Source organism: Myotis myotis, unplaced genomic scaffold (genome assembly GCF_014108235.1).
Source record: "Myotis myotis isolate mMyoMyo1 unplaced genomic scaffold, mMyoMyo1.p scaffold_m19_p_13, whole genome shotgun sequence".
Classification (NCBI taxonomy): Eukaryota; Metazoa; Chordata; class Mammalia; order Chiroptera; family Vespertilionidae; genus Myotis; species Myotis myotis.
In genome coordinates this window covers 35,165,045-35,191,990 of record NW_023416317.1, presented here as the reverse complement: position 1 = coordinate 35,191,990, position 26,946 = coordinate 35,165,045, and the positions used below count along the sequence as shown (strand labels likewise).

The following is a 26,946-nucleotide window of genomic DNA, read 5'->3' as shown; positions in this document are numbered from 1 at the left end:
AATGCCTGTTCCTTCCCTGCTGTGTCCCTATTCCTAGCATAGTGTTGGAACTTAGCAGGTTTTCAATAAATATTTTACCATTAAGTGAGTAAATAATAGCTTTTATTGCTTTTTTTGATCGTGGATTTTTCTAACTGGATATCTTGAGAATTACTAAGATTCCAGGTTCATGTGAGAAAAGCTCCTCTAATTGGATGCCTCCTTTGTCCTTCCAGCTCCCGGATACGCTCAGGATGCTTTCTGGAAGTTCTGATGGATTCTACAGGTACCGTCGATCAGGATAGGCTAACTCATGCTGCAGAAACAACTTAGAGTCGCAGTGGCTTAAAAACCAAAACAAGTCATTTCTTACTTCTTGTTGCATAATCCTCACAGGTTAGATGGAGGGCTCAGCTTCTCACTATCGTTCATGGGCCTAGACCAGCTGTGGGCAAACCACGGCCCGCGGGCCGGATCCGGCCCGTTTGAAATGAATAAAACTAAAAAAAATAAGACCATACCCTTTTATGTAATGATGTTTACTTTGAATTTATATTAGTTCACACAAACACTCCATCCATGCTTTTGTTCCGGCCCTCCGGTCCAGTTTAAGAACCCATTGTGGCCCTCGAGTCAAAAAGTTTGCCCACCCCTGGCGTAGACTGATGAGTAGCACCATATGCAATGTTGCTGGCGGCCTTGCTAGATGGAGGAGAGGGGTCTGGATAGTCTCATCCTAGCAAGTAATTGTGGAATTGACACCCATCACTTCTGCTCACAGGTCATTGGCCAGAACCAGTCACACGGCCTCTTCTCACCACAAGGAGCCAAGGAGAATAATTCCACCATTGGACTAGAAGGAGAGGATCGGAAATATTTAGGGAACAGCATTGATGACCCTTTACCCTGCCTTTTTAGGGAAATTGTGAGCTGGCCCCTCTAAGGACAGGCCTAAGGCTAAATAGTTGGAAACACCTTTCATACTCTTGGATCTTTTCACTGTCCCTCAGGGTACCAGGGTCCTACTCTCAGCATCCTTAACTATTAAATGAGGGTTAAACTCAAGGGATAGGAGTTAGTTTTTCAGAATGGTCCACAGGTTGTGCTCTGGCTGCTATTGAGGGAAGTTCACTGCTAAATGTCAGTGGGAAGGATGACAGCATTTTCCCTTCCTCCACTGAAGACTTACAGTGCTCCTCCTGGCCAAGTTCCAAGAGTCATTGTCCAGTTGTCCACAGGGCTATGGATGGATGATTTTCCCTTGAGTGAAAAGAGGTGGGTTTCTCAATTCTGACTGATCAGTCCTCAGGATTGCTCCCTACTGTTCCTCCCCGCTCCCCTTGCTCCAGCCTGGCAACTTGGTTCTATTCTTGGAAGGTATGTGTGTGTGTGGGACAGTGGGTGGGTAGGGGAAGGAAAGGCGATATGATAGGGGACAATGGTTCTACTTGATTTCATATTTTTCCTTATCTTTTTCATTTTATATTTGGACCTTGACTTTTGAAAGCCTCAAAGGCAAGAATTTGACTATTATTTTCTAGTATTATCATCACTCTCCCATGTGGCAAGCTATGTCTTCTCTGGTTGTCTAAATTGATGGGACAAGAAATACAGTAGGGCCTTGGCAGGTGGGCTCATTTGATTGGAGCATCGTCCCATACACCAAAAGGTGGCAGGTTCAATTCCCGGTCAGTGTACATACCTAGGTTTCAGGTTTGGTCTCTGGTCGGGGGTGTATGGGAGGCAACTGGTCTATGTTTCTCTCTCTCTCTCTCCATTCCTCTCTCTCTCAAATCAATAAAAACATGTCCTGTGGTGAGGAAGAAAGAAAGACAGACAGTGGGGGGAAAGGGTAGTAATGGTGGTGGAAGGGTAATCATATCAATGAATGTATCAACAATTTCCTACCACTTATTTAATGATTTATTTCTACAATCTCCCTTGTTGACATCTGAGGAATATATGTGACACATATATACACACATATACATTTCCTATCTCTGGTAATAAACTTTGTTCAGAAATGCAAGTAAATAGGTATGTTCCACGTATGAAATAACCAGTGGGTGTGGATGGCTTTTGGTAAAGTCAGAGGGTTCCTGGGGCTGGCTGAGGGGAACAAGGCTGCCAACAGCAGTGCTTTACACTAGATCCTGAAATTGGGTCTCCTGGTTCTTTGCTCCAGAGAGCACATTCTATCTCAGCCACAGGAGGGCCCCACTCCCCTGACTGCCCGTTTGACAGACTGTGGATTCAGAGATAAAATGAGGAGCAGATTCAGGGGCAAAATAACAATATCTTTTTTGTGGCTGGGGGGAGAAGGGGGGAGGGAGGAATGAATGGAACATTTGGCAATCATCCAACATTTTCTCAAATTGGATGTCTGTGGATGGCATTTGCAGAGTATTAGTTTGACTACACTTTGGACAAAAATCCCTGGCCTTGGCTGATCAACGAATACACATAAAGTATCCCAACAACTCCTTGTTCCCACCCCAATGCTCACTCCCAATGAGGTATAGGGCATGTTGGGACACCTGCTCCATTGTGACTAGGGGCACCATGGCCTGGCCAGGGGTGTCTGTGAGGGCTGCGCCTGTCACAGTGAACAAAGGGCAGGGGGCTCCTCCCACAGGACTGGCTCTGGGGCACAGAACTCCCGCATCTGCTACCAGGCCTCCTTACAGGAATGGGTGTCGCCCTACTGGGGGCCAGCTTCCTGTAGCCATTTAGTATGGAGCAGCTGGCCAAACTGTGATCTCACTGAGGCTGGAAACCCACTTAGAATATTAACCGTGATGATAAAGATGAATAATTCTTGCACCTCCAGGGCATATATAAGTTTACTTATCTCTCCCATCAGCCCTGAAATGTTGCTCACCGTGTACAAGATCTGGGTTTTGTGGTATTGTTAATAAACAATTAGCACAATCACTCTTCAGGTTCTGAAGCTTGTCTTGGGCCCTTTTGCTGCATAATGCTGTCTACGGAATAATGGGACTGAGTGATTTTAAGCTACAATGGAGGGGAGGGCTGAGTGTGGCGAAATTGCAGGGTGGGGTTTTGAGGTTGGAAGAAGGTGTACAGAAGAGATAGTTAGCTGGGACTCTCTTTCCCTCCAAGCCTCCGTGTAGCTGGAATGCAACAAAATTGTTCAGGCTGCTGGTAGCCATGGCCGTAATCATCTCCAGAGTGGGTGATGCTGCTGAGGCCAAGAGAGAGAATTGTTCCCGAGGGCTGGGGGTCTCCTGTAACCGAGCTTCGACAAGAATTGTACAGTCTGGCTGCGGCTGCTTCTTACGCCTGCCCAGGCTGGCTTCACTCCTCTCCTTTCCACGGGGTGTGTGAGGAGAACCAGCTTCCCCATTAACTCGGCGCCTGCGTTTTATCGACTGCGAACACTGGGGATCCCAGTTCTGGGGCCATCTGTGACCTGTCGTGCTGTAATAACTTGGTTTTCCCCGTGTTCAGCTCCCTCCCCAAGTACTTAGTGTTAAATCATAGGGGGAGGAAGTGTGAGCACGGGAAAAACAGCACTATTACATGACCCCCGATGAGACCGCTGTGATAGAATTAAAAGCTGCCACCCTAGGACATTCTAACAGATGACATTGTGAGGTTGCCAAGGTAACCCACCAGGATACGGTTCCAGCATCTTTGGGGTTGACGCTGGGTAGGGGAGGTCAGAGCGAGGTGAGACCCAGCTGCCCAGGGTCTATTTCCTGACTGGCCAGGATCTATCCCCTGACTGGCTAGTCCATGGCAGCTAAGTGGAAAATTGAGGTTGACTGTTGTGCAACACAAATGAACCCAATGGTGCCTCCTCATTGGATATGCCAGGTGGAAGAGAATCAGAATACTAGATTACTCCAGATAATTGTTCAATGTAGGTTACACAGAGCCTTAAAAGATCTAGATACCACACGGCTGGCATGGCTCAGTGGTTGAGCTTTGACCTATGAACCTGGAGGTCACAGTTTGATTCCTGGTCAGGGCACATGCTCAGATTACTGGCTCAATCCCCAGTGGGGGGCGTGCAAGAGGCAGCTGATCAATGATTCTCTCTCATTAGTGATGTTTCTATCTCTCTCTCTCTCTCCCTCTCCCTTCCTCTCTAAAAGCAATAAAACATATATTTTTTTAAAAATCTAGATATTAATGTCTCATCCATTCATTCCATATATGTTTAGTGAACACCTACTATGTACCAAGTACAAAGTGTCAGCATATCTAGGGGGAATGGTTGAGAGTTCTAGAAAGCCCCCAAAAATGCAGATCCAAGCAGGCCAAAAAGGCATTTGAGACATTTACACATTGTTAGTACTCAGGAAAATACTGAGTGGAGGAAAATGGAAACAATCAGAATAACTTATTAACCCCGAGGACCTGGTGTTAAAAAAAATTACATGCAAGAATTTTATAGAGTGGAAATGATTTGCTTCATGAAAATCAGCCTCTTCCTCTAACCACAACCAACTTAGGCTGTATTTCTCCCTTTTCCTCTTTTAAAAAATACTTTGTTGGTTGTTTTTTTTTTTAACTGGTTAACACCTATAAATATTATTTTCTTTCTTCAATGCAGACGCCATGAAAGGATCAGGAAGATTTCAGATGGGCCTTGCCTTACAACACCTGGAGGCTTCAGGAAGCTATCATAAAGGTTCCTCCCTTAGGCCTCGTATGTGGGTGTTCCAAACTGTCCGTGGTGCCACTGGGCACTTGTCCCCACAAACTACTGCTTGAACCTGGACTTGGGCCTTCACCTGGTCTCATTTTCTCCAAGATGGCAAGCCAAGGGAGGGCAGAGAGTGGGGGAGGCCGGAGGTGGTGGTGCCTGAGGCCAGCAAGTGGTGGGGAAGAAAGGGGAAGGGGCACAAAAACAAAAACAAAAACCCTGGTGGGGGCAGGGAGATGGAAAAGAGAACTGGGATGGGTATGGAAAAAGAAAAACATGGAAGAAATTCTCTGAGACGCTCTGGTAACCAGAAGAATTCCTGAAAACAACATAGAGCTTCCTTACCTCCTGGGGAGGTGTGATTAGTACCAGAAGGAACTCATTTGTAACACTGTTGGCCTACCCTGTGGACTCCAATGCCTAAGACCCCCTCTTTTCGAAACCAGAAAATGTAGACAATTAATTAGATTATGTCCGCTGTCTGTTCCAGTCCCCTTATAACAAAAGTCGCAATAATAACATCAATGATAACAGCTAAATTATGGAATGCTTCCTAAAAACTTTACATACACAACCCAGGAGGAAGTGCTATTTGACAAATGAGGAAACAAGCCCAGAGCTGTTAAGTCACTTATCCAAGTCACACAGTACACAGGGAGGCCAGGAGGCCAAGCCTGTTTGGCTCTAGGGTTCCTGCTCTTAACCCCTACACTGTAGTTTTGCTTTGTTTAAATAGTTCCAAGAACATTTCTTACAATACGCTCACTGCCTCACATCTTCACTTGACTAAAGTAGCCCTGGGCTGGCGCTTTATTTATAGAATTTCCTTGTTGGGCAGCCAAATATTCAGGGTAAATGGTTCCCCAGATCTTCTCACACCTTTTGGACACCCTAAATTGGTGGCAGAGGGCTTGGCAAGAAGACAGTGGCATTATCCCTCTCCCAAAGCACTAACCGCCAATAAATAACGTAGGCAGCACTGGGGCCACCTGGGGATGGGCCCACCTGTGGAATGGGGAGGGGAAATGGTCCTCTCTTCATGACCCTCCACCTCCAGCCATCAGTACCTTGGTAGCTAGCATTCGCCCTCCAGCATCCTAGCTCAAAATCTGAGGGATTCCCAGTACCCCACGTGCGCTCTTGACACACACAGCCTTGGTTAGGAGAGAGGGTGGGTGCGTGAGCTTCTAACCTCTGCACCGAGCGAGGGTCGCTGGCGGGGTGGCAGCCTGTGCCGCACGCAGGTTGCCCGCCGCGTGGAGGTGGCGACGCGGGGCGCGGAGGGGCGCGGGGCGGGCCCGACACTCCCGCGCGGCCGCTGTGAGGGGCAGCGCGGCTTCCCCGAAGATGCAGCGCAGCATATTTTGCACATGAGTTCAGAGGAAGAGGAAGTGTAGCCGGCGGACGCGCGGCGGCGGCGGCGGCGGCGGCGGCGGCGGGGGCGCGTCGGGACTGAGCCGGAGCGCGCCGGGCGCAGGGCGCAGCGAGCGGGAGCGCGGCGGCCGCGGGCTCCGACGGACGCACTGATCGCCGGAGGGACAGACACACCGCACAGCGCGTCGCCGCCCCCCCGCCCCCACCCACTGGTGCCCACGCCTTCTCCGCGCCGCCGCCTCTGCATGGCACAAACTTTCCTCCCGGGACGGAACACACTGTCTCAGGGAGCCCGTACCCGCGACTTCTCCCCAGCCAGTCCGGAACGGTAGGTGGGCGCGCGGCAGGATTTGGGGTGTAGGCGGGCACAAACCCCTCCATTTGGCCCCGCTGCAGGCCCCCAGAGGACAGGGGGAGCCCCGCGTGGCGCCTCCCTGCAGGTTGTCAGAGCTGGGGCGTGCTTCCCAGGCGCCGGGGCTGCCAGAGGACCCTTCCTCTCCCCCCCTCCCCCAACGCGCAACTCCCCCTCCCCCCGCGCACCTCCGGCCCGATTCATGGGGCACAGCAGTCTTGGGCCAACTTTATTGGGGAGAAAATCATCCCCGGCGCGCTGTGCGGAGAGGCACCCGAGCAATCTGTTGGGGGTCGTGCGTTTTGCAGGCTCGGGGACGCCTGGGAAGGAATCAGAGAGGAAGCTTCCAGGCTACAGGTGGGTCTAGGTCGGACAAGGCTGCAGGGCGTCCTCTGCAAAGATCAGGCTGGTGCTGGCCACGGAGTGTAGGTTCTGGAGGGGGAGAGCGTGGGGTGGGGTGGAGGCGGCTCCGGCTGCCCTTTTGCGTGCGCCCTAGGAGGTGGATTTGCTCCCGGGGTAGGAATGATGGATGGGTGGGAGCGGACGCGTTCAGAGGAAGCACCGCAGCCAGTAGAGGCTCAGATACCAGGGACTGGGGGAGTCCCCAGCGCTGAAAACGGGCATTTCCCCTTTGTAAGGGGTTTCTGCCCTCGACCTAACCCACTTTCTTAGGTTCAAGGGACGCCAGGGTGGGTCTGGATCAGGGTGGGGTGGTGGCAGCGTATATTTTAGGAAACCCAGTTGTCAGGCAGGCACCCCCTCCTCCTGGGCCAAGGCGCTTGCCCTTCACCTAGGTATCGCGCTGTGTTTGGCAGCAAGAACAGCGTGGAGGCCAGGTGCGAGACCCAGAGACCCAGGCGCGCGCCCTGTTGCACACACGCTGGGCCGCCCTGTGTGCTTGCGGGTAGTTCCCAGGGACGCTGGGTGGTGTCAGTGAGTTTGTTAGGGGTCTTCAAAACAAACAAACAAAAAGTATTTTTTTTTTCCTCCCAAAAGTCTGGCACAAATCCCTACATTTGAGTGGTTGCCCTGGTTTCCAGCAACAGTCTCTTGTAATTGGTACAGCTGTTTTCAGATGCTGGGCTGGCAGTCAGGCTAGGCGTCTTGCAGCCCCTGCTATTGTGTGTCATCTCAGGATAAGTGAGGCCCTGCCAGGAAGGAAGGCCGGCATAATGTGAGCGACCTCTGGGTCTGTGGGTAGCTCACGCTAGCACCCCATGTATCCCTAGCCACCAGGACTCCTGAAATGTACCTCTGAACATCTGAATTCCCCACTAAGTTCAAGTGACCCCAGATGTCACCAAACCTCGCAGAGGGATTAAGCAACAAGTTGTTTGGGGCTCTTGGTGCATGTGTGTGCTAACCTCAGTGAAATCACTTTAACCTTAGAGAAGCTCTGCATCCTCTTTTGCCTCCAGTGGGGTATCTGGCCGGAGAGCCAGGACGTCATCCTCTGGCTGCATTTGTAGAATAGGTCGCGGGGTTGGTTTTCCTTTGTTTATCTTTGGCTGCATGGGCATGGGGCAAATGGAAGTGGAGTTTTGGACAGTTAGCTAATGGATTGGGTGCAGGAGTGGAAGGAGAACAAATTGGGAATACAAGTCTGTGTGTCCTTTTTCTCCCTCTTGAGAAGGAATTTTTGGCTTGCATTCAGATCATTGCTTTGTCTGTAGGGAAACAGGCAGAAAATCTTTGGCATGAGTGATGTGAGTTCCTGTAAAGCTGCTCGTGTTCTTGCAATCTTCGCTTTTCAGCAGCGCTGGAATGATGTGGGGCCGTGGCGGGGTGGGCACAAGAGCCTTGCCAAATTTCTGATGTGGTGGGCTAAGGAGAGCGCAGTAGGACTCTTTCCCCTGCCCACGTCATTTTAGAAAATGTAGGAAAGTTGCAACCGCAGTGACCATCCACATGCCTACACCTAGGGCCTGTGATTTTGCTATCTGGGTTTGACTTGCCCATCTCTCCATCTATTCACCCCTCTATCCATCATCAGTCCGACTTACTGTTTTATTCATTTTAAAGTAAATTACGGACTTTGATACAGGTCACTCCTGACCATTTCAGCACCCACTTTATTATTTAGAGTTCAGTGTATATTCATGATTTTTCTTAAGGCATAATTTATATATGTATAGCGAAATGCAAAAATCATGAGAGTAACATTTGTGTCATATTTTGACTGATTTTTACACCTGTATATACAACCCAGGGGTTGGGGAACGTCCAGCCTGCGGGCCGTATAAGGCCCTTGAAATCATTTGGTCTGGCCCTGCCAAGGCAACCACAGGCAGGACTTGAAATTCAATAAATCTAGGAGCTTTTTTCATAACAACATAAATGTATATTAAGTGAATTATATTAAGCAAATGATGTTGTAAATACCCAAATGGCCCTTGGCAGAAAAAAGGTTCCCCACCCCTGGCATTTGAAGGGGAATATTACTGTGTCTATCAAGAAGGAGAATATTACCATCATCCAAGAAAGTCCCTTCATCCCCATTCCCAGTCAGTCCCTGTCCCCACCCTTTCAGTGGCAAATACCATTCTGATTGCTTTTCACTCTGGGTTCCTTTGACTTGTTCTTGAACTTCCTGTAAGTGGGATTCTACAGTGTTGTGTAAAGCTTCTTTCACTCAGCATGATGTTGAGATTCATTCATGTTGGGTGTTCAGTCATTTGGTCTCTATTTATTGCTGAGTTATAGGCCAGGTTATGTCTATGCCACAGTTTGTTTATGTATTCCTTTGTTGATGGACACATGACTTATTTCCAGTTTTGTTTTTTTTGGGGGGGGGAGGGGTATTGTGAATAAAGGTGCTATGAATATTTGTGTCCAAGTCTTCCTAGGGACATATGTTCTCATTTCTTGTGGGTAAATGTTTAGGAGTGGAATTGCTTGGTCTTAGAACCTCCCAAGAAACGAACAGACCTTTCCCCAACATGCTTATACCATTTTACATTCCCATCATCAAGAGTACAAGTGTGAGGTTTTAGAATACAAGTATGATTTAACTAGTGTGCTCCTGGGGCCGGGGGGCCCAGAAATTGGGCCCACCTGAGACGGCGTGGAACATGTTGTTTTCAAAGGTGGAGGAGCTGTGAGAAATCCCCAACTCTGCCAGTAAATGCGTTTACAGTTAAATGATGGCAGGCAATCAGAGGAATATTTTGTTTTTAGAAATCTTCAGAGAAGGGAATTCCATAGGGGAATGTACACTTGGTTGTGAAAGAAGGTTGACTGAGCGCTTTCTATATAAAGAAAAATAACCCCTGAACTCCACAGAATTCCACTAAACTTCTGTTTAGAGACTCCTGGGGGATTTCGGGCAGATTGGTCTCGTTTGGTGTGAACTTGGTGGAGCGTCCCGTTGGATTTCACCGGCTCCGGCAGCTTGTTGAAAGGGGTTGTGTTTGCTTTGTGAGGAAGATCGGGTTTGGCTTTTTGAAGGCTCAGAACAGATTTCCTGTTAATGTGATTTGGCCTGTTGGTGAAAACATGGCCTGTCAACACCCCCTTACTGTCCCTGCTGAAAAAATGGGCTGGTTCCCCTCAGGTCCCCTTATATTGCCATTCCTCTCTGGGGGCCAGCAGCTGAACCTGGGCTCTGCTGGTCCAGGAAACAAGAATGGAGCCTCTCTGCCTGCGAGGGACCCCAGGATGAAGTTTTTACATCTCCCCGAGGTGTCTCAGTGGGGGCCAAGCATTGCAGATGGTGAAGAGCCTTGAGACAGTGCACTCTCCGGACTGTTTTCCTCCATAGCCTAGCACAGTGATGGCGAACCTATGACACACGTGTCAGAGGTGACACGCGAACTCATTTTTTTGGTTGATTTTTCTTTGTTAAATGGCATTTAAATATATAAAATAAATATCAAAAATATAAGTCTTTGCTTTACTATGGTTGCAAATATCAAAAAATTTCTATATGTGACACGGCACCAGAGTTAAGTTAGGGTTTTTCAAAATGCTGACACGCCGAGCTCAAAAGGTTCGCCATCACTGGCCTAGCACATGCCTGCCACACAGTAGGTGCCGGGGTCCAACCCCAGCGGGTCCAGGGGTCCCCAAAGGTGTGGACCGAGTCGGCGAAGAATGAATGACACAGAGGCAGCGTTCAGGTGATCATCATAGCCAGGATCTCTAGCCAGGATCTCCAGCCAAGTTCTGGTCTGGATCTCCAGCGAAGTTCTGCTTAGGATCTCCAGCTAGGTTCTGTGTCCATGTTCTCTTGCTAGGTTCTCCAGCCAGGTTCTGTCCAGGTTCTCCAGCCAGGTTCAGTCACCAGGTTCTAGTCAGGTTCTCTTGCCCATTTCTGTAGTCAGGTTCAGTCCAGGATCTTTTGCCATGTTCTCTCCAGCGAAGTTCTTCTGTCTCTAGTTCTGTGTAGGTTCTGTGCCTCCTGGTTCTGTCTTCTCAGTTCTGTGTTCTAAGTTCTGACTCTTGCTGTCTTGTTACAACTGTATTTATACCAGTTGATTCAATCCTATCAATCTCTATTACAAAGGTTAGGGCGTTTCTAATCTTCATTCCAGGGAGTAAAGATTATGTAGCTTAAGCACGATTATTCGTAGTTAAAGTGATTAATTACCCGCCTGGCACTTAGTTAAGAGGTTTTATTCCCTCCCTAACTTCAGGGGAAAATCCCTACCTGGGGAAACACCCTTTCTCAGAGAGGAGACCTTGGTTAAAACACATAGTGCCAAGAAGGTGAGCAAACATATTAAGAACAGTATGCCATATGTGCCAGGTCCCTTGAAACAGCAAGCATGGACCGGCTCCCGGCAAGTAGGGACACAATAAATGTTGGCTGAACGATGCTTGTGATGCATGGTACCCACTAGGTGAGCACCTCTCTGGAGAGGCACAGCCAGTGCCGAGACTCAGGGCCCCAGACACACTTTACATGGTAGCCTGGGAAACAGGTTCAAAGTGATCGGGCTCAGGAAAACTTTGCCGACTGCAAACTTTCGTAGGAGCAGCACCGTTCTTATTTTATTACAGATTTTACTATTGTTATTCACGAAATAATAATTATAGCGACCACTTGACAGCTGCTTACTCCTTGCCAGGCACTGTTAGGCACTTTACCTGCTGTAGTCTCTGAATTTAATCCTACCGCTGCGAGGCCAGCACTATTATTATCTGCTCTTTAGCCTCGAGGAAACTGAAGCTTAGCGAGGTTAAGTAAGTTGCCCTAAGTTCACATTTTGATGTTTCCCAGACGTTAAGGGGAGAGGCTGTGACGTTCTGGTTTCCCAAATGCATATTCCGTTCACAAGCACGGATTTCCAAATAGGCAAAGCCATAATATGGTAGAAAGGTAAACTGGGTAGGCAGAGCACAGTCCCAGGCAACGACACCCCCGAATCACTGTCTTTAGTCCTTTCCCTTTTTGTTTTAAGCTTGCTGAGTTTGGGGCAGCTGGGGCCTGTATAGAGGTGGTAATTTTGGTGACAATTTAAGATATTATTGGTTGATTAGGATTGTAATTTTATTGTAGGAAATGAAAGACATTGCCAGCTGTTTGGGTTGAGTGTCTGTAGCTGAGCTGTCCCAGACAGTAGCCCCTAGCTACCTGTGGCTGTTTACATGGAAATGAATTAAAATGAAAATAAAAAATTAAAAATCCAGTTCCCCAGTCTCACTAGCCACCTTCCAAGTGCTCAGCATGTGGTTATTGCCTGCGGAATTGGACAGCACAGATAAAGATTGTGTGTGTGTGTGTGTGTGTGTTAATCCTCACCTGAGGATATTTTTTCCATTGATTTTTAGCGAGAGTGGAAGGGAAGGGGAGAGACACAGAGAGAAACATCCATGTGAGAGAGACACATTGATTTGTTGCCTCCTGCACATGCCCCAACTGGTGCCGGGGAACTGAACCTGCAACCAGGTACCTGCCCTTGGAATTGAACCCACAACCCTTCAGTCTATGGGCCGACACTCTAACCACTGAGCAAGCCAGCTAAGGTGATATGGATTATTTTCATTGTCGCTGGAAGTTTGTTTGATAGTGCTACTCTATAGTAAGCATTTCTCTTGTCTCTTTCAGTTGAAGAATTGGCAACACGCTTGGCTAAGGCTTAGGCTATTTCTTACTGACAGAGATAAATTTAGCCAGATTTTTCTTTTATGTTTACTTTTTTAAAGGTTGTATGTGTGTGATCTTTCCTCTCATTCACATTCGGTTTTTGACATAAATTATTTTTTTTCCCCTCCTGGGCCCCCCGAAGGGGCTTTCCTCTATGATCATTGTAGTACATTTCACCAAGATGCTTTCTCTGAAAAGATCAGTCCAGCAGGCAAACCATGGCCACTGCTTGAGCCCTGTTAATTCCTTGCTCTCCAAATAAGAATTCAGTTCAGCTTTTAAATATGCATTTGTGCGGCTTACTCCCTACCTGGGCTGAATTCAGGAAGAAAAATCGCTCTCAGCGGGGCCAGAACCGAAGAGCTAGAAAATCAGGTCGCATTCTACACGTGATGGCTGCCTGCCAAGCCTGAGATGGAGGAGACACCATTTGGGGTACTTAAGGGCTTCATTTTGGGGGTATTGCTGGTTCAGCCCATCCCTCGGTGTCCGGAGTGCTGGACAGGACAGGGCGGCAGCCTCTGTGTCCTGCTTGTGCCGGACAGTGGGGGGCATGGTGCTGTGGCTTTCTCCCCTCTCTGCTGTACACTCTTCCAGAATCAGGTTCCAAGCGAAGGAGACGCCAGCCCTCGGGTGTGGGGAACGGGACCAGCCAGAGGTGGAGAGTCAGCATCAGCTGTGTTTTGCTCAGCTTGCTTGGTACTGACCAACTTTTAAACGACTTTGTAAAATGGTATTACAATGGTGGTGTTTCCCCCACAGCATTGCCCTCCACACTTTTTCACACCGGAAGCGAAATTCACTGACAGATTCCTTTGGCTTTTACAACTAAAATGTCCCATTTTGTGTTCCATAGGCAGACCCTGTCATTGTCAGCATTTATTCTTTGCAGAGGATTATCAGCTTCCACTGGTGTGTGTGTGTGTGTGTGTGTGTGTGTGTGTGTGTGTGTGTGTGTGTGTGTTGTGTTACACTCCCTATTTTGAATTTCACTCTGAGGAAATACTTTTGGAGGAAACCATTCAAGTTTTATGGGGTATCGCCCACATTCTTCAGACTTGGAGAATTTATTGTAATAGACATAAATCCACCAAAGTTGGATGGCAAGAGATTAAGTTTTTCACAACTTCTGGTTAACGGAACTTGACTGTATCGTGTATTACCAAATTTCGGAAATAGTAAGTACAAGAAATCAGCCTGCTCATTTAAACACTTCATTAACTTAGAGAAGTCTCTTGGGGGATCTCATGGTGCTTTGGGACATCTTATATGCACCCTTTTCAGTGTGGTGTAATTGTGGGTACAGGCAGGTGAAAAGGAATCTTTATAGTGGGTAACAAGTCATGCTATTAAAGTACTTATAATAGTTAACATTTAAAGTGCTTTTTCTGGGTGCCTGAGTTCTTAGCTCTGCTAAATATGAACTTATTTAATCCTTACCCTACAGGTAGATTCTGCGGTTAATCCCCATCTTATAGTGGAGATAACTGAGGTTAGGTTGCTTCCTCGAGGTAGAGACACTGGGTTTGGAACCCAGGCGATGTGGCTCCAGAGACTTTGCACCCGACCCCTGTGCTCTGCTGTTAAGAAGGTGAACTTGAGAGTGGCAGGTAGATTGTCCACTCTGGCTGCCAGGTAGACTCACTTAGGAGGCTTTAAAAAATACTAATGCCTGGTCCCCACCCAAATGCCTGGGCAGCAGGACTTGAAAACAACCAAGACGGAGGGCCACCTCCATAGCTCAGGGTTTCGCAAACTTGACTGGATTCAACCACCTGTTAAAAAGCAGATTCTGATTCGCAGGCCTGGGCGGGGCCTGAGTTCTGAATTTCTTACCAGTTCCCAGGGATGCCTGTGCTGCTGGGCTGGGAACCACACATCCAGGAGCGAGTTCTCCTGAGAGAGGGCTGGTTCTACTGAGGGTGGTTGTGATGCAGACTAGTAGGAGCGCAGAAAGGTAAGTCTGCATAAGAAATCCACTTTGACGTGGGGGTAGGGTGAGGGTGGAGTGGTAAGCAAGTGTTTTCCTTTGATAAATACCCTTTGTATTCCTTATCTTTTGCTGTATAACAAATTACTCCTGAACTTGGCAGCTGAAAACAATAATAAACATTTATTATCTCGCAGGGTGGAGTTGGGAATCCAGAGCAGCTTAGCTGGGTGGTTCGGACTCAGGGTCTCTCCTGAGGTTTGCAGGTTCAATCCCTGGTTTGGGTGTGTACGGGAGGCAGCTGATAATGTTTCTCTCACACATCTATCCTTCTCTCTCTCTCTCTCTCTCTCTCTCTCTCTCTCTCTCTCTCTCTCTCTCTCTCTCTGTCTGTCTTTTCCTTCCCCCCTCCTGGCTCTCTCAAATCAGTAACATATCCTAGGGTGAGGATTATTTTTTTTTTAAAAAGTGGCACCACACAATACTGTTTCCTATAGATGGTTCTTTTCCTTGGCATCGAATCAGGAGCACATACTTTCAAGGGTTACATTTTAGTTATCCTTGGGTTTCTGTCTTAGATTATGTTTGTAGGATATCAAGACTTGACACTATCTGAATAGTTGATTGAATTTTGAAGTTTTCATTTACGTTTCTGGGTTGAGAGAGACATCCCTAATTATGTAAAATATTTAAATTTGGATCATCAGTTCTTACTTTAGGTGACTGAATGATGTTATAAACACACTTCAGTCTTCAAACACGGGATTTGAGTGTAGAAATAAAAAATGAGTTCACTAGCTTATCCAGCGTCATTGCACATAATTGCCCTGTCTCTGGTTGCTTGTCATGAGCTGTTGGCAATTGTTAAAATTAGCTTTACTGTTTGCCTCAGATTAGTGGCAAGTGTGGTAAATGAGGGCTCGCTCTTAATGAAACTAATTTGTATTTGAAAATATAACTACATTTATTGCCCCCATTATTTAAATGCGTGCATGCTAGTTGATAGAAAAAAAATGAGCCTTTCAACTCCAGTTCTTACAAACACTCACTGAAAAATCATCTTTTAAGGAGGCGATCCTTTTTGAAGTGGTTTTCCCAGTGTTTTATGGGCATCTTGGGAAGCATTTCAGAAACAAATTAGAAATCCTTCTCAAATAAAAAAAAAATTTAATTTCGACATTTAACACATTTAACATGACACAGGGCATCGTGCCCCATTGCTGATCAGCTTTCTTTGGAACCCCGTCTGTGGTGATGTGCTCCCTGCTTATATCGCAGCAATTTTCTCTGAATGCCCTGCACTCGGCCCAGACCTCTAGTTGAGAACAGCCAGCCTCCCTGCGCCACGTGCATCTGTTCATTGTCTCTCTCCTCCTTTCACTTGCCATCCCCTTGAGGGCAAGTCTTGGTCTTCCCATTTTTCTTTTTCTTTAATATTTTTATTGATTTCAAATAAGAAGGGAGAGGGAGAGAGAGATAGAAACATCAATGATGAGAGAGAATCATTGACAGCTGCCTCCTACATGTCCCACACTGGGGATTGAGCCCACACCTGGGCATGTGCCCTCATGGGGAATCAAACAGTGATCTCCTCCTGGTTTATAGATTGATATTCAACTACTGAGCCACGCCGGCCGGGCCCATTTTTATATTTCTTAATCCATTACCTGACTCAAAGCAAGCCTTCACAAATGCACATTGAATGAGTGATTGAATGCATGAATTTGGAACATACGTTTCCTCACTCATGGAGCCCACAACTTCTGCATGAAGCTGGTCCACCATATATCAAACACATACCCATTCTAGACTTGATTCAGAAAGAATTGGTTTTCCAGAACGTCACTATTTGAGGGGGTCTTTGCTTCCTGGTTATTTGCAATGTCTGGCAGGAATAGGCTGAAGTAATTAGGAACTGGATGCTGACTAGGGAGGAAAATAAAGTCTTCCCTGGGAGGCTCCTGAGACCCAGCTGCAGGGATGTCTTCCGGGAAGGCAGGCATAAAAAGAAGAAAAAAACCTCCTGAAGGATTGTCAAGTAATCTAAGCTGATCCAACGATCCACTAGCACATAAAATATGGAACCTGAGTTACGTTCGGTATCAGTGTGATGTGACTGTAGGAGTTTGGAGGGGCAGAGCTGTAGGGGTTGGATAGACCATCGCAAAGTACTGGGGAAATTTGGTCACACACAGGTGGTTTTTAGCACGCGTCCTTGACAAAAACAGACAACTACAACAAAAGGAGAATTAGGCATGAATAGTGCTGCTGCTCATGATTTCACTCAGTGAGCGGATGCCCCAGAGTGGCATCAGGAGGGGGAGGGGCCAATCTGGTGGTCTCTAAGAGGGTCTCCTCTTCCTCCAGGCCTCTGGTGGGGTCAGCATCAGGCCACCCTGAGTGTGTACAGGGAATCATTCTTCACAGACAGGACCCTGCACTTACTGTACAACCCAGCAAGCCCACTCGGAGGCATTACCCTAGAGAAGAACAAATGAATGCCTCATAAAAACCTCTGCGTGAATGTTTTTAGTCACTCTGTCCATCAACCTAAACTGGAAATAATCCAGATAGCCTCCCAAGGTTGGATGGCTAAAACAGGGTCACTAGGTACAGGCCAACCTCAACTGGTGCTTGACCAAGGAGGCGATAGGCCATGGTCATTTTGAACAAGCTAGGGGTATTAAGTTACAGATTGTATGATGAATCATCCTAAACCTTAGACGCCTAAAACAGCAACAATGGCGTATTTTGCTTAGGAATCTTCAGTTTTGGCAGGTCTTGATGGAAACAGCTTGCCTCTGCTCCACATGGTGTCAGTGGCTTAACTGAGGCAGAGGCCCAACTTCCAAGATGGCTCACTGGCAAGGTGGCTGGCATGTTGATGCTGGCTCTGGCTTCCTCTCCACATGGGCCTCTCTTTGGGCTGCTTGGGCTTCCTCCTGGCATGGTGGCTGGCTTCCAAGTGTCGGCATCCCAAGAAGCAGGCAGTGGATGCTCCCAGTTTCCTCTTAAGAAGCTAGCTCTGTGTCACTCCGCCCTGTTCTATTGGTCAGGCAGTCATGGAGCCCAGATTCAGAGGGGGGTGATATAGACCACATCTGAGTGGCAGGAGTGTCAAAGAATATGGGGAACACATTTAAAAACCATCACATTTATCATTTACCTTCTGCCCTGCTAGAGACTTTGACCCCCGAGGAAGGTGTGCCTGAATGGCTGCATGAGGGAATGTACGGCCACACCAGAAATCATCTTGCCTGCACCAGGCAAGGCTGTTCACTTTACTCTTTCCTCCTCTCAAAGTCCCCTACCCAACCTTTGCCCCAAGCACCTTGTGGGATTCTAATGTGAGCATGATTTGGGAGCTTCCTATAGTGAACAGTAAAGTTTACAAAACTCTACAATTGCCCTAACTGGTTTGGCTCAGTGGATAGAGCGCCGGCCTGCGGACTGAAGGGTCCCAGGTTCGATTCCGGTCAAGGGCATGTACCTTGGTTGTGGGCACATCCCTGGTAGGGGGTGTGCAGGAGGCAGCTGATGGATGTTTCTCTCTCATTGATGTTTCTAACTCTCTATCCCTCTCCCTTCCTCTCTGTAAAAAAAATCAATTCAAATATATTTTTTAAAGAACTCTACAATGATGTAAGGCACTATTTTATATCTTACTAGAGGCCCAGTGCACGAAATTTGTGCACTTGGTGGAGTCCCTCAGCCTGGGCTATACCCTCTCGTAGTCCGGGAGCCCTCGGGGGATATCTGACATCCTTAGTGCTGCTGCAGAGGTGGGAGAGGCTCCCGCCATTACTGCTGCGTTCACCAGCCATAAGTCCATTGACCACCAGGGAGCAGCTCCTGCTTTGAACATCTGTCCCCTGGTGGTCAGTGCACGTCATAACAACATATCATTCTGCTGTTCGGTCAATTTGCATATTAGCCTTTTGTTATATGGGATTTTTCCTCCTTCTTTAGGCTACATTTTTGTGACTTGTTTCAGTATAGTAGTGACTGAATATAGATATTTTGGGAATGACATAAAAGTCTTCTCTATTTTGACAGAGGTGGGGGTCTGTTTGAAATGAAGGACTGAACTGAAAGGAATACATGTGTGCCAGTACTGGGGCCCTGGACACAAGAGTAAGAGATACAAATTCACACTAAGGTTTTGGTGGCCAGTAACTTCTTCTCATATCTCCCTGTCCAGAGAGAGCTGTGCTTTAAGAGCCGTTGCTTAACCAGCATTGCACACACTCCAAAGAAATGCATCTCTAAAGTTTGAGACCCCAATGAGTCACTGATATTACAGTTTTGCTACTGTTTGGTACTGCTTCTCTTTTCTTTGTCTGATCACATATATCCATGGTCGGCAAACTGCGGCTCATGAGCCACATGTGGCTCTTTGGCCCCTTGAGTGTGGCTCTTCCTAAGCCTTAGGAGTACCCTAATTAAGTTAATAAGAATGTACCTGCCGAAACCGGTTTGGCTCAGTGGATAGAGCGTCGGCCTGCGGACTGAAGGGTCCCGGGTTCGATTCCAGTCAAGGGCATGTACCTGGCTTGCGGGCATATCCCCAGTGGGAGATGTGCAGGAGGCAGCTGATCGATGTTTCTGGCTCTCTGTCTCTCTCCCTTCCTCTCTGTAAAAAATCAATAAAATATATTTAAGAAAAAAAAAGATTGAACACATTTAAAAAAAAAAAAAAAAGAATGTACCTACCTATATAGTTTAAGTTTAAAAAATTTGGCTCTCAAAAGAAATTTCTTTTTTTACATATATATATTTTATTGATTTTTTACAGAGAGGAAGGGAGAGAGATAGAGAGTTAGAAACATTGATGAGAGAGAAACATCGATCAGCTGCCTCCTGCATACTCCCCACTGGGTATGTGCCCACAACCAAGGTACATGCCCTTGTCCGGAATCGAACCCGGGACCCTTGAGTCCGCAGGCTGATGCTCTATCCACTGAGCCAAACTGGTTAGGGCTCAAAAGAAATTTTAATCGTTGTACTGTTGATATTTGGCTCTGTTGATTAATGAGTTTGCCGACCACTGACATAGATGATTTGCCTAGAGCTGCGTCATATCCTGTGAGACAAGCACGGTGTCCTTTGGGGTGAACTTGGGCAGAGACTTCAAGTTTAGATTGAAACTTTAACTCAAAGTTTTAAATTGGGAGAGTTTCTCTAAGGCTCCTCGGCACACCTCCACCACCACCACCATCTGCCCCATCCTTGTCGGAGTCTTTCTTACTCACCTTGGTAACCCTCTCCTTTTTTTCTGCTGTCAGGGAACCTGTCCTATAGCAAAGAAATTAAATCATACTAAAGTGTTAGTGGCTACCCGGGGCTTAGTTTGTTGCCCTTCCCATGGAGATATTTGTGGTTTCCAAGGAGATGCTGAGCTAGAGCGATTCTGATTTCAAAGAAATGATTCTCTAACCCTAGACCTTACCTAACAGGATAGCAAGAATGAGAGTTTTTTGAGGAAGAGGTTTCTTCCTGGAGATCCTCAAACACTCAGTCCTTCTTAGGAAGTGAGTGACTTGGTGAGCCTCCGCGTTATTTCCAGTTCTAGTTCTGTGGTAACAGTGCTCATCTCACCAGGGTTACCTGGTCCCTAAGACGTAGGAGCCTCCCATGTCCATTTCTCTTCTGCTTCGTTGAAGCAGATGCCAGCTGGCTTGCCTTTTAGCAGTTAAATATGCAGCCTCTGTACAAATCAGCTATTAAATCTGCAGAAGTAGAGTATTTTACAAGTAATCAGTCCATGCAGATTGCACATAAATCATGTCTGCTCTGGCCCTTTGGACGCTAATGTTCCCTTATTAAGGCATAAGTAAGCCTTCCTGTTCTCATCCATCCTTCCAGACTTTTTTTAATTACTGAAAAGTATAGCCTGCTTGTCGCTACACCCCCCTCTTCCACACACCCCCCCCACCTTTTTTGAGGTTCATTTTGTTTTTCTGGAGCTTGCCAAATTGCCATAGGAAGCTGGGTACCCCGTGAATGGATTGAGCAAAAGGAAATTCTTATCTCTAAAAGGAAGCGGTTACCACGTTTCTGTTTGTGATATTCTTGGCCAGTTAAAATTTCTGTGAAATATGTTCTGATGGCAGCACCAGTACCCCCGGGAGGGGGGGAGTATTGGTCATGCTCGGTGTACAAAAAGGAACATATCTCCCACTGAAGTCTTGGAGATGGAGGGGGGGAGATAAATAAGTCATTTCATGAATGTCATTCCGCCCCAATACACAGAGAACTTGCGTTGCTTTTCACAGAAGACTGAAAGCTCAGCCACCCTAATATGCACATTATTTTAACATTTTCCCATTTTCTTTTCAAACTGTAGCTACACATCTTCACTCTAATATACGTGGATCTCTGCTTCCAATTTCGCTGGCCGTGCTATTAGTGTTCGGCCAGTTTTTCTTTCGGTCTGAAATGACTTTCTAGGAACATGGAAGCATAGTATTATTCCTGTGGTTTGGTCTAAAGAAGAAAAATTCAGGGCCTTTACACCAGGCCCATAAAAATACTACCGTCTCCGTTTAGAGATGTTTTATGAATATGAATTCCTGTCTAAATAATTCCTGCTGAGGGTAGGAAGGACTTTGGAGTTTGGAAATTGTAACAACAACTTATTATTTTCTCTTAGCAAGCACAGCGAAGGTGACACATCTCTCTTGTGGTTTTTTTTGTTTTTTGGGTGTTTTTTTTTTGATGGGCTGACACCATAATGCACCGTATTGCTTTTTAGATCCTGCTTTAAAATCACGTACCCAGATCATAGTAGAACTGAGGCAGTGTGAGGTGTAATTTTCCTCAGAGAGGGGGAAAAAGACAGAGAGCAGGTATGCCTTGGTGTCACTTCATAAGTCACAGGATGGCTGGTGATGACATCTTAACAGAAAGAGGAGCCAGCCCGGGTACTGAGTGCTGGGCCTCCGGTGTTTGGGTCATATGTTAAACTAGAGGCCTGGTGCACGAATTTGTGCACCGGTGGAGTCTGGCTGGCCTGCTCTGATAGGGACCGATCCTGCCAGGCTGGCCCGGGGGAGGGGATGCAGGAGGTTGGCTGGCTGGCCCTGGCCCCAGTCGGGGTGGGGGAGGCCGACTGGGGGTGGAGTCGGCCGGCCCCACCCCCTGGTCAAACGCCCAGTCGAGGGGACAATTTGCATATTAGCCTTTTATTAATATAGGATTATACTCTAGATTTCATAAAGGCCGAGGTGCTTTATGTAGTCTTCAAAGAGATTATGCGGTCTTTTGTACTATGGTGTTTAAAAATAAAATCTCAAAAAAAATCCCCACCCCCCCTCCTCTACTTCCCTCTTGTTGGCAGCTGCTGAGATGGGTTGCGGATTAAACAAGTTAGAGAAACGCGATGACAAACGGCCTGGAAATATCTATTCAACTTTGAAGAGGCCTCAGGTGGAAACCAAGATAGATGTGTCCTATGAATACCGCTTCCTGGAGTTCACGACCCTGAGTGCCGGTGAGTACAGCCACCCCCGTGTTCTGGGGACGGATGCGCTCCACCCTTGGCAGGGTCTGCAGCTGAGGCTGCCCCATCAGTGTGTGTGTGGGGGTGGGTGCTGACAAGGACATACTGGGGAGGTGGGCAGGGGGGAGGGCTGCGGGAAACTCTAAAGCAGTGGTTCTCAACCTTGGCTGCACATTAATCAGGATTTTAACAAGATTCTAATGTGCAGCCAAGGTTGAGAACCACTGTTCTAAAGGGTTGGCCCGCCCAAAGGGGACTGCTTACAGAAATCCATATTTTTTTGTGTGTGAAACCCTTTCACATTGTAAAAGAGAGCAACTAATTAAAATGATAATCAATTAAAACCATACGTGAGCCGACTGATACACATGAGTGGGCTGAACTTGCCCATGGGCCAACCAGTGTGCAGACCCTGCGTGATGCCAAGCCACGTGGATAAGGAAAACGTGCCTCATCTCCTCATACTAATCTGGTCATCCAGCCCAATTCCCCTGCCCACGGTCTCCCATCTTTCAATAGTGCTTGTCAGCCTGGGCTTTGCCTCACCTGAGCCAGGGAGCGTCCAGGTCACCTGTCACCAGCAGCCTCCCTCGGGCACTGGGTGGCTGGCAGGTGACAGTCAGTGGTTTCCTCCCGGAGCATTTGCTGAGCGCTGAGCACTGACTGTGTAGGCTGGTGCTGCAGGGCAAGGGTTTCCTGGAGCCTCTTACCTGAAGGCAGAACAACTCATACACATGAGGTGAAAGCTCAGCACGTTATAATGCAAGTAGGAAAACATGTAAAGTATGTTTTCGGAAGAGGAAGGGAGCATTCTTCCTTATGGGGCAGGGTAGGGGGGGTAGGGCCATCCCTGGATGTTGTGAGCATAAACCAGGTGCTACAAAACTAAAGCATCTTAAGATACTTCCTCCCTGGGTTTCTGAGTATATTTTAAGCTTCTAGTAACAGAAAAGGTAATTAGTGGGACAAGGCCTCCTGTCTGTGGGTGTGAGTCCTGGCTCTGCTCTGGAGTCCCTGGCCAATGGCTAGGCCTGCAGCATCCTCAGCTATCAGATGAGCACATGAATATCCACCTCAGGGCAGCTGTGATGGTTAGGAGAGGGAAGATGTGTGAAGCTCTTAGCACTATGTCTGGCATGTAGTAGGACTGACTACTAGTAGTACTACCACTCCTCCTCCTCCCCCTCCCCACCATCTCCCTCACCTCACCTTCCTCTCTACTTATCCTCCCCCTTCTCCTCCACCCTCCTCCCCTTTTTCCCTTCTTCCTCCTCCCCTTCTTCCCCTCCCCCACTACTCCTGCTGCAGCCATCTCCCAGCTGAAACTCCACTTGTTTCCCAAGCCCTGAGAAAGATGGACAGCCGGGTGTCTCTGTGTACCCCTCCAAGTCCCCCAAACTGAACCCAGCAACTTCCTCATCAGGTTGCTTTCCACTGGCCTCTTAAATAGCCAGACTTGACACTTTAGTCCCCTGTGACCATGCCCTCTCCTCACCTACAATTTCCATTCCGTCACCCAAGCCTATTAAAACTACCTCTAGAAATTCTAGAAATGCTTATAATAGAGCTAATGTAGCCCAAGCAAGTGCAAACACAAAATTATTTGGAACATCTGGTCAACCATTATTTGTTCAATGACTATTTGAGTGCCCACAACATTCTAGGCATTGCAGAATGATTAAGGAAAAAGAAACAAAAACAAAAACAAAACCAAAAGCATGTATAGGGAGAAAGATTGGAAGGAAATGTATGGAGATGTTATAAATTGATTGTCAGGGTGTTGATATTATGGGGCGATTCTTTTTCCCCTTTTCACATATTTTTTTGCATCGCAGTGTATTTCCTCTGTTATTAAGAAGGGTACTTTTTGCTGACCTCCTTTGTCTGCCCACTGCTTCCCCCCTCATCATCTGAATCACTTCCCTAACCTCCTCATCTGTCTCTGCTTCCTTATGCGCGCCATAGCACCCACACTCTATTTTCTTTGATTGAACTACCTCTTTTTCTGATTATAAAAGGAACATATGCCCATTATAAAATGTTATGAAGGACATTAGAAAAATCCTAACTGGTCTCCCTGCTTCTGCCCTTGTCCCCCTACACCAGTGATGGCGAACCTTTTGAGCTTGGCGTGTCAGCATTTTGAAAAACCCTAACTTAACTCTGGTGCTGTGTCACATATAGAAATTTTTTGATATTTGCAACCATAGTAAAACAAAGACTTATATTTTTGATATTTATTTTATATATTTAAATACCATTTAACAAAGAAAAATCAACCAAAATAATGAGTTCGTGTGTCAGAGGTGTCATAGGTTCGCCATCACTGCCCTACATTTCACATCACCCTTCTGCTCAAAGTCCTGCCATGGCTCCCCTCATCCCCGAGTGACACTGGCCTCCCTGTGTCCTCATTCTCCTGCCATTTGTCCTGCCTGTCCTCCACTGCAGCCGTGCTGTTTCCCGTAGCCCCCAGGCCTCCTCCGGGTGTTTGCACTGCCTGTTTCCTCTACCTGGAAGTCCTCCCAGATATACCCTTCACTCAAACTCTTTACCCCCTTCTCTGTGGACTTTTCCCTGACCACCTACTTAAAATTTCCACCTACCCTCCAGCCCCCCATCCCTTCCCCTTCCATAACACTTCTTACCTCTTACATGCTGTATGTTTTGCTTATTGTTATTTGCGTCCTTATTTGTTGTCAGTAGGAGGTGGAAGCCCTTCTGCTGAGTGCAGTGCAGGGAATTGTGGCTATTTCATCCTGGGCTGTATCTTAGTACTTAAAACAATGCCTGGCACATAGTAGATATTAATACATATTTGTCGAATGAATACTCAATGTATATTTTTGTATCCTGCTTTTTTGCCACTTAACATTGTATAGTGAGGCATGCCCCCTGTCGTCCCATATCTTCCCAAAATATGATTTAATGGCTATACATGATTTAATCACTCAGCATACCATAATTTATTTAGCAGTCCCCTTTTATTGGACACTTAAGTTATTTTGGGCTTTGGGCTAATATAAATAATGTTGTGATAAGCCGTGCTGGACATAAATCTTTGTGCACATTTCTGATTATTTCCTCAGGAATTACTGAGTTGAAAGATACAAATGTCGAGACTCTTGACAAATTTGCTGAATGGCCCTCCAGCTAGGACCTGTTTGTGTAAAACACAAATCTGATCCTGCCGAACCCTGTGGCTGGTTCCCTGCCTGGATGAATGAAATGGGGCTTCCTGCTGGTGCTCAGGGCTCTCAGCTTGGCCTGGCCCTTTGCGGGCCCTCCTCATCTCTGGGAGGACGTGTGCTGTGGCCCTTGGCCTTGCCTGCTTCCCCCAACCCCCTGCCCTTGCCCAGGACCCTCACTTCCCAGCTTCCGGACTAGCACAGGGCTGGCCCCACCCCTCCCTGCTTACCAGAATCCCACCCATCTGCAATTGTTTCTTCTTGACCTCCGTCCAGTCGGAATTACCTTTTTCTCTACACCAATAGTTTGTCAGTATCATCCTCTGATACTCTATTACATCATAGATTATACTTATTTGTGTTTCCTTGAGAGCAAAGACCAAGCCTTGCTCATCTTTCCAGTCTTCCTTCTCGTTCATGCTTCCTGAATAGCGTGCCCTGAATAGTCAGTTGCGTTCTAATAAACCTTCAGAGCAAAGGCTGCGTATGCTGGCTCCTTTCCCTGGCAGCCTCTCAAGTCCTTTCTCAGAAGTCCTAATGGGATTGTTCGCTATGGCTCCAGAGCGGAGACAACGTTTCTCGAGAACCTACTGTGTGCCAAGTCCTGTGAGGGGGCATTGCCTTCCTCACCTGATTTTCCCCTAACTTTCAACTTTGCCGAAGTGTAATTTGAGCCCCTGACACTGCAGGGTCCTGTTAGGCCAGTGAAACCTTCATCTCGTCAAGATACAGAACCTTGCCATCGCCCCAAAGGTGTGCTCGTGCTCCTTGGGTATCCTTTGTCCAACCCTTTTGTCCCTAGAAAACCAATCCTCTGCTCTGTCTCCGATTTTATTTACACAACTTTCCAGCGTATTCTGGTCTGGCTTTTCCCATTCCGCTGACTTATTTTGAGATTCATTTGTGTTGTTTGGTGTGTCTGTAGTTCACTCCTATTTTACCGCTGAGTTGTATTCTCATGTATGGATGTACCACAGTTTGTTTTGCTTTTCACCCATTGCTAGACACTTGGGTCATTTCTATTTTGGGGTGATTACAAATTAAATTTGTCTTTGTGTGGCTTCTGACGTCATTTTATCCTCACAGTATCCCTGTGAGGTATATAGTTCACTCCTGCCTTTTTTCTTTTTCTTTTTTTTGCTGATGAGGAAACACTCAGAGAGATTACGTAACATTTCTAAAGGTGCAATGCTAGGAAGTGACTGGGGCAGAATTTGAACCCAGATCTCTTGGGCATCAAAACTCTTGAGCCTTATAAACCACAGGGTGCTAGACAAATAGGTATTAACACCAGTTAGAACATTCTTGTTAGGAAACTTGTGTTATCATAAATCTTTGTGCACATTTCTGATTATTTCCTCAGGAATTACTGCGTTGAAAGATGCGAATGTATCTTTAGAACATTCTTGTTAGGAAACTTGTGTTATCATGGAGAGGGACGTACAAATGTTCCTCTTCTATGTGGTTTTGGCCATAGAAGATTTTCCAGTAGCACTGGACATGCTTATTTTTCAGAGAAGATGCTCATCTGACTTAACACATTGCCACCTGCGATCTCACTTGTAGGGCGGGCAGAGGCGACAAGCAGCAGGAATCTCACAGTGAAGCACACAGCTGCCAAAAAATCTCAGTTCTGGGTGATGTGATCAGGTCTTACATTTTCAATTAACTCTGGTCACCGAGGGAACGAACTCGCCCTTTGATGGGTTTCATCCCAGACAGAGGCCCATAAAGCATTACAATTTCCGCACAACGGTGCCTCGTTATCCCTTTTACGTGTGGGTTTTGCCAGCTTCCCTGTGCCAGGCCACTCTCACACCACTTGAAAGCTACCTGTGTCAGCTCCATCAGAACCGACT

General features: G+C 47.0%; 1 protein-coding gene across 2 annotated transcripts in view; it reads left to right on the top strand.

Moving 5' to 3' along the window:
* The first annotated feature begins 6,109 nt into the window (after positions 1 to 6,109).
* RFTN1 (raftlin, lipid raft linker 1) overlaps positions 6,110 to 26,946 on the top strand; it is a 177,635-nt gene continuing 156,798 nt past the window's right edge. Inside the window, exons 1-2 of one of the 2 annotated variants that reach the window (XM_036332697.1) lie at positions 6,110 to 6,356; positions 21,738 to 21,890. In XM_036332697.1, coding sequence (XP_036188590.1) covers positions 21,746 to 21,890 — 145 coding nt within the window. In that variant the 5' untranslated portion in view covers positions 6,110 to 6,356; positions 21,738 to 21,745. Of the gene's footprint in view, positions 6,357 to 6,635; positions 6,738 to 21,737; positions 21,891 to 26,946 lie in introns of those variants that run through there. The other variant, XM_036332698.1, reaches the window with a different exon arrangement.